At 31.7% G+C, this 8,609-nt stretch overlaps 1 protein-coding gene across 1 annotated transcript in view; it reads right to left on the reverse strand.

The window, feature by feature from the left end:
- The window catches only part of LOC133194269 (NACHT domain- and WD repeat-containing protein 1-like), a 30,174-nt gene extending 21,565 nt beyond the window's left edge, over positions 1-8,609 (reverse strand). The window contains 9 exon segments of the mRNA XM_061330259.1: positions 227-369; positions 981-1,195; positions 2,467-2,592; positions 4,207-4,332; positions 4,739-4,950; positions 5,283-5,398; positions 5,852-6,054; positions 6,617-7,008; positions 8,548-8,609. Of these exon segments, the coding sequence (XP_061186243.1) occupies positions 227-369; positions 981-1,195; positions 2,467-2,592; positions 4,207-4,332; positions 4,739-4,950; positions 5,283-5,398; positions 5,852-6,054; positions 6,617-7,008; positions 8,548-8,609 (1,595 nt within the window).

The raw sequence follows: 8,609 nt of genomic DNA on the forward strand, positions 1-8,609 counted from the left end.
GAACATGTTGACAACAACATACAACATTAACAATAAAAGATATATCATTGACAAGCAGTCAGTCATGAAATTATACAAGTCATTCTGCAAGGGACTACTAGATGGAGGTACAATTTGTGATTGCAAATTTCATTTCTCTCTCTCTCTCTCTCTCTCTCATTTGCATAGTTAGAAGAAATAAATCTGGCACAAATAACCAAATTGTATAGAGTGTATTCAGCCGTACCTCATGAGTACCATCCCTTTGCCATGTATCCATTGGAATGCCTGCTTGGCAGCTAGTGCCATGATGGAGGTCTTCCCACATCCAGACTCGCCGTGAACAATAAGTGTTTCCTTACTGTTTCCAAGCACATAATCTTTGATTTTCTTAGAAAACATAAAAGAAAATGTTCTGTTTCAATTTCAAGTAAACTTGTGTTTAAACTTCATGTGAACTCTTCTTTTAAAATGCGTATACAGCAATTATGTGTATTTCGCTAATTATCCTCGTATCCGAATCTAGTCACTTTTTTCTTGTTTAGAGTCCACGGTTTTCTTTGCCTTTTATTCACAAAAGATCACTTATTTCACAACTGTAATTAATTATAAGTGCTTTTCTTAAGGTTTCATATTTTGGCCTTCACAAAGCGAAAACAAAGCTGTCAACAGTATATTTATTTTCAGAGAAAAAGAAGTTATAAAGCAGAGATATGCCTACATTGTTTAACTAAAACAAACGCTGCCTGGGTATTTTCTTTATGGTAGATATTTTTATTTTATATTTCTTTTGCTTTTTCTCTTTCATTTGATAAATAACAAACAAAGAGTGCTTGATGAATATTTCAATTCATATCTGCTGTATTATACATGAATATAATATGTACATGTATAAATTTCAGATTTTACTTTTCAGATAAACACATTTGAGATATGAGATACTTCTTTTCTTCGAAAAAATGTCTTGAAGTTGCTTAATTGCAACTCCTTTGACCTTTTACCTTAATAATTTCGTCACGACCTCTAATTCCCGAGGATTTTTCTTCAACGAGCGCAGCATGTCTCATAAACTCTTCATGTTCAGGTTTCAGTGACAATTTTTTGTTGCTTTCTCTCTCCTTAATTGCTTCGTCTATTGAGACTATCATCTGTGTCTGGAAGTCCTCGGTAATCTGTTCTAGATATTCAGCATGTTCTTTGTTGTTTGGGTCAATCCCTAAAAGACATAGTGGGCTTTTTTTCAAAATCCTTCCAAAAGGTAGAATTAACAAGAAATTTCTTATCGTCTCCATTTCAAGCCCAGAAAAACAATTAAAACAGCAGTGGGGAATACTTGGTAGTGGAAGTAAACTAATTTGATGACAAACATTTTGTGGACCTTATATTTACGGATACACTGTATGAGTTGAATTTTTAACGAGACGTAAATTTAGCGATAAAGCCCTAAAAATTGGTATATAATTTTAGCGAGAAGTAGTTTAAACTATTTGACAATATCTTACAAGATAGTCTGACCTCCTTAGTGCTGAATGAATTGCTAGCAATATCCAATTTTAGCGAATCTCAACACCCTCGCTTATAATAACAAAATTGAGTCCTCGGTTAAAAATTCTGATTATACGGTAACTCTTAAATTGCATGTAGCTTTTTGTGCATATACATGTAATAATAAACTCTTTTATTGCAAAAAATTGTAGCTTTTCGGACCTCCGTCCTAATATTTTCAGATCCCATTGACCTATGGACAGACAGCTATGTTACATGATGTTTCTAAAACAGAATGTTTCTTCGAAATAGGCTTTTTATTCTCAAACAATTCGATAATCCAAAAACATTAGAATTCTCTGCATATCATTCTTCTTAAAAATGTCCCTTTGTTTTTTGAACAGAAAGATGCATACCAGGTAGTCTGTTTTGAATGATTTTTTCACGCATATTTAGAATTTGTGAAGTTTATCGATAAAAATGACTTTTACATACGTACATTATGCACGGAAAACCCAAAGAGACAAAATGTTAAAAGTATTTTTGTCTTGCAACAATCAACATGTACAAATATTGTACACATTATTTCCTTTCATTTTGTTTACTTATAATACCTTTGGCTGTTTTATTTCTCTTATACACGTACATCTGGATGTCCCATTTAAGTTACATTCATATATCTATTGATCATAAGTCTTCGAATTTTTAAATCAAAATTTTAAGTTCATATTTTTCCGATTTATGATATTTTCAATGTTAATTTATAATATAATAAAAAGGTCTCTATTGGTATGATATAAAACGTCTCTACTGGTATGATATGACAATGTATCTATTGGTATGATATAAAACGTCTGTATTGAGATGATCCTCCCTCTATAACTTAATTACGGGGTCACATAAAAACATTAACTTTGACTTGTTCTGCAATACAGTACCTAAAAAATCAATTAAGTAAGTGGATCACTATATTCAAACTCTGCAGCCAACGTAAAGATGTACCTTTTTCTGTCCAGTTGAGTTCGTAAGTGTAAATATTATCTAGTTTTATCTTCTCCTCCATTTGTTTTTGTAGGGCTTTGTTCTTTTCCCTAGCTGTTTTCCATGCTTCTTCGTCTCCCAAACATTCTGTATTTGAGAAAACTGATTTTATACAATCAAGAATCCGAAATGATGATTTAACACATGATATTCACCTCGTACACTGCAAACATTAAACCAATTACGAGTTTTCTGAGTTCTAAAAAATGATTATCCTTAAAAATGTGACGTGACTTATTCATCTAGAAAACATTGCATTTATCAATAATGTGTATTTGAATCATATAAGACTGAGTGACATCACCCCTTTTTAACAGGTTATATGACGTATTAAAACTGTTGATATCATTCGATAACAATGAATGCTAAATCAATACCTAGTATACCCTTGACCTTAGATACATTATGCATAAAAACAATTATAATTAAATGTTATTGCTTAATTGATAAGTATTAGTATAACACTAACATTTCATTGATATTCCACAATTCACCATCGTGAAAGACAATCACGTCACTTGACTTGTCTTATTAGTATGTTCAATTTGTGTTAGCATGTAAATTTTTATCTGACTTAATGCAAAGTTACTTTCTGAGAACCGAACGACATCTTGAAATCTTAATGTGTCCTTCGGAGAAAAAAGGAACAGTCAAGATTTTATCCTAGTTAAAGGAAGCCTTGCAATCGTACCCATTATAAGCTTTAAGAGACTTTGTGTGCTTTTAAACAAGACTTAGTATTTATGTTTTAAATTCCTTCAGATAGAAGTCCTTTTAAAATAAAGTTATGCGTGTCATTTGTCTCAAAACATCACCCACCTACCAACTTTTAAAAGAAATAAAATGTTTAATAGTAAAACTTTGTTTCAAGAGAATTGACATATTTGAAAGATATTTACTTTTAAACAAGTATTTGTTTCATATTTTAAGTTGGTTTAGATAAAAGGCGTTTTAAATAAAGTTCTGCATGTCATTCGTCTTAAAAACCATCCACCTATAAAGGAATATTATCTTCTAGTGAAACATGTTTCAAGAGAATTGACATTTTTAAAAGTAAAACATATCCGGATAGAGTCAAGGGAACTGTCAGGGGTATTCTGATTGTAAAATATACATGTACACCTCTATGTATTTGGGTGGTGACGAGAAAAACCATGCAATGTATAAGACAGATATCTGCTTCATAGGAAAATACCATAATTTTATGGATACTAACAAAAAAAATTAATAAAGGTATATTACAACAGAACATAAACAGTCTAAATAGAATTGAAATATTACACTGGATAGTTTCAAGAGTAATCGATGTACGTACATAACGGACAGACACGCGTATACGAATGAGATGTGTAGAATGTCGAGAGATAAGAGAACATAGATACATTTGACAATGATACATATTTCAAAGTGTGTATACATTTTACATTCCAGAATAAGAGGTTTAATAAGTGAACATTCTATTGTGCATGCATACGTCTTTCTAAATTTAATTCGAAGGTATGATTTCTTTGAAAATTCTGATCGAGTTGAACTGTATTATCTTGAGGAAATGAGCTTTAAATGCGGTAAACTTTTGATGTACAGTCTATAGGTAGTCTATATCTGTACTGGATTTAGTTGGTATAATTAATGTCTAAGAACACATAAAAATCACATCATAAAGCATGAAATATACATAAATAACTCCTAGACAAATCTTACCGATGTATCTAGATAGTGTATAACTGGGTTCCTGATTCTCAATATTCCGGAACTTTTTCCGGAACCAGAAGCACTTTTTATTGACGACCCGTTCTTTTAACCCAGTTTCCGTTTCCATTTCTGTCACTAAAAATAACATTAAAATATATAAACCACAACATCTTTATTTGTCGTTTCTAATATATTTATTTTAATTGACATCAACAAAGAATGATGTGGTTGAATTATTTTTGATTAATGGATTAAACGGATTCTGTTGGTATTTAAAGCCATTTAATGCTATTACTACAAATACTGACATTCTAAATATTTTTTAAACATTAATAAGAAATAGCTAGCACATGTCTTTGCTATAGATTACAATTACGGCGTAATTGCCAATACACAGTACAATTGCTATTTAGAGAATGAACCTGATAAGAATAGAAAAAATAGTCAAGCTCAAATAGGTTTATCACTTAAAATATGATAACATGACAAAACGATCTGTTAAAATTCAATTTACAAGTGTTAAAACCAACATGATACAAACCTGACATTTTATACTTTGTTGCCTCTTTCTCGTCGAGGCCTAACGTGGCCCCACGGACAAAGATTTCCAGAAGCTTTTCGCTCTCGTTCCAGAATTGGGTTTTCGCAGCTTTCTGTTTTTCAAAGTCTTTTGACAAAAAATCTGGAATATTTCTGCTAATGGGTTTTAACACAAAAACTTCTGGAACCGCGTTCCTGTCCTTTTCATACCATCTATATAAGAATGCATAAGAATAACTCACTGAAGAATAAGGCGTGAATTCATGGTAATTTTTTACAAAGTGTTGGGAGGGAAAGTCTATTTAACCAGTCCCAAAGCCTCTGCAATCTTTCAGTGGGTTTTTTTTTCAATTAATATATAAATTACCATTTCCAAAGCAAAGAAATCCAAATTTTATACTATAGTTCTTAAAATATGATCATGAGATTCTTTTCTTTACTACGATGTGACATTCATGTACATGGACATATGAGTCTGTCTTTGTTTAAATGTCATGTATTTTTTAAAATATTTTTTTGTAAATTCAGTGCAATTAAATGCGAACCTTGTCATGAGTTCTAAATCTGCTGGATCTTTTATCTCTGAACGGATCTTCAAAAACTCCTCTGCATCAATAACCCTTGATAAGGTTCGGTAGCCATATTTGTGGGCAAAGAGAGACTGTCAAAGAGTTCATTTATAATATAAGCATTGTTTGTTTTCATAATAGATAGATTTGAATGCATTGTTTTAAAATAATACATGTATTAATCATTGAAAATTATTTTCTTTAAGTTTCATTTTTTTTACTGCTTGGTGTTAAAGTTTAAGCAGTTATTATGTATATGCATGTACGTTTGATTTATTCCTTTTACATACTAGAAATAAACTCTCCAGCAACTCCACTCACAAGTTATAAAAAAAAATGAAGCATGATTTTGTAGAAGCCATTAGATTTGGTTCTGAATTTCCAACTTCCATGAAAAAATTGGCATTTAAAATGTTTACATGTACAGCAGCAAGCAAAATTGCCTCTTTTTAAAATTTTTAGTCGAATGGGGAATGAGATACTACTTCAGAATGACCTGTTAAAATTGCAATAACTATGAAAGCTCAAAAATGTGCATTCCTTACTATAAAACTTGGTCCTTTTGAAATCTGCTGACATTGATGCAGTTCATGCATACAAAGTTCAGTGGTCATGTGATCATCTGTTGCTTGGTGACGGATGCCCCATCTCATGTCCACCACCTGAAACTCATAACCCTTCTTGAAACAGTGTTCCTTTATTTTCGGGTAGGCTCTGGCCATCCAGCAATTTCTTTCGTATTTTGTATCTGTTTGAAAAAAAATAAGCACTTCACACTTTTTTTTTATCTTTTAAAACAATACTGTATGAATTGTTAGGTCTTAGGATACCAAAATCCCGAGAAAGTGGGAATTTTATCATACCTTTTTTTGTTCTTGCCATTTTAGGACCAAGTTATTATGTTTCATGGTAAAATTAGAGTAAATTTGTATTTTTTTTAAGATTATGCAGTTTTTCATTATTTGGCTTTTCTTTTCAATAAAATAAGTAGATCCCGTGAGAATGAAAACATAAGACTCTTTTGATAAGGAAATTTCTTTCTAAATAATAATTAAGCCCAGACAAACTGTTTACAGACTTCTATAAGATATCTATTTGAGTATCCTACGTCCTTAAACAGAATTTGACTGTTTGATATTTTTTTTAAGTTTAAAAATGATTTTTTAAAAAAAATTGTTTGCTGCATACATGTACAAGTATACAAGAGCTATGTAAAAAAAACATATGCAAATAACCATTCCACCTTACAGAAGACTGTCAAGTAAAACAGAAAAACGCATTAAAACGCATGATTTATCGCCTAAATATACCTGTAAATGTGCTGCTTGTAAAAATACGTATGGTTTTCGTCGTGTTAGGAAATTTGGCAAAGAAATTTCCACAAATAATCGCGTCTTGAAACGGAAAGGCCTTGAAAATCATCATCTCAGTTTGGTTAGCCATTTCCAAAAGTTTATCTAATTCCCTCTTTTGACGTTCAATAAATTCCTTTCTTTTCGTCTCTTCCTCTGCAGTGAGCTGCTTTTTTGCTGGTGTAGCGGTGCTTGGACCCGGATTTTGTGCGTCATTTTGAGGTGGAGATGCACTCTGGGACACTAGATTGCCTTGATTTTCAGCTCTACTTTGGGCCTGAGATCCGGGGTTTCGAATGTTAGTATTTTGGGGAGAGTCAACATTTTCTGTTTCTTCGCTGGCAGGTGCACTATTATTAAGAGAAAAAATAATAATGTAAAAATGTTGAGTATGATTATAACTGGTTGATTTAAAAGGGACCTAGGGAACAACCTCTTAACAATATCAAAATTTATTAGGTTATAATTGGGGAGGGGGGGTTCATGATATTAAAAAAAGGTTATTAAAATACTCTGAAGTAAATAAATTCATTTAAAACAAGATTTGAACATCTTGCAAAATTCGAGTGGATTAACATAATTGCAAAAAAAAAAAAAAATAGTATCGAAATGGTTTCTTTAAAGTTGATTATCACAATACATACCGGCGCTCGCCTTCTAGTGACTAAAGCAAGAGATTTTATAACTAAAGATGCCCAATGTCTTAAAAAAAATTTTAAACTTCCAAATGACAATCAATAACTTCGAATTAAGACACTTTTAATTTGGTTATATAATGTTTTAGGTATTCTTTTACACTATAGTACATAATGTATCTCTTCCTAATTTTCAATTGCAATTTTTGGCCTAACATTTCCTTAAAATATTATCCATTGATATTTTTTTAGACATTTTCTATTGATTTTTACAAAAAATAAACAAGGCAGATGTCTTCACACAAAAAGTGAGAGGAGGGAGAATCAAAGCCAAGAAGTGCCATGGACAGGCTCAATTCACAAGTATTTTACGAGCAAAAAGCTTAACAAGCAAGAAGGAGATATAAGAATTTGAAAATTGATGTTAAAACCAATAGCACTTGTTTCTGTAAAATTTACCTCCGAGTTAAAATTATATCGTTATGTATCCAAGTACGATTGCATTGTCATTTTAACGAGGTTGGATCCTGATATTTAAAGTCTTAAACTTTTTTTGTCAAGTATATTTTTAGTTTCTACACACATAGCTTAATTGAAAATCAAAACAAAGAATGGGGGTCAATATGCTTCTTTTGGCGCTACAGTTCATTTAATATGACCTTTTTGCACTGAAATTTGTGTCTTAATCAGAAATCACATCTTCGACGTTTTCCCTCCAATGTTTTTATCCAAATAAATCATGGGACAAATTAAACTATTAGTCTATTTAAATAAAGGTCCAGACCAGAATCTGCTCGAAAGCTCAGGATCGAACCTTCTTAAGTGTGTACCATTTTAATTTCTTCTACAATAATTTATTTACAAAACCATTCTGACGCGCTTGATTTTGTTGTTTTCTTTCTGAGGAACACTGCTCTCCGACTTGAAAATTTGTTTTACACGATAATGCGCAAATTTATAGGCTAATCACCACTTAATCCAATCTTCAAACGCACAACTGAAACCGGTAAATAAACATTGCACGTAGATCCACAATGATTTCAGTAACTCCGTGATATACTATTTAATTATAGCTTTGGATCCTTTCATCAAAAAGTTCGTAGAAGTCATGTATATAATGAGCCATTATAAGAATAACTTCTTAATTAACCCTGTTGAATCCGCCACCTCTAGGGCAAATTCTTTGATCATACTTTGTTCATACATGAATAACACAGTGGGACAAAATGAAAATCTTTAATCCACAATATTTACCTGCTTTGCGATGCCAGTACATTCTCCCGATCTACGACTTCTTGCAGATATTTCCTATACAT

Source organism: Saccostrea echinata, unplaced genomic scaffold (genome assembly GCF_033153115.1).
Source record: "Saccostrea echinata isolate AGI-Se365-2 ecotype Australia unplaced genomic scaffold, CSIRO_AGI_Sech_v1 ptg000029l, whole genome shotgun sequence".
Classification (NCBI taxonomy): Eukaryota; Metazoa; Mollusca; class Bivalvia; order Ostreida; family Ostreidae; genus Saccostrea; species Saccostrea echinata.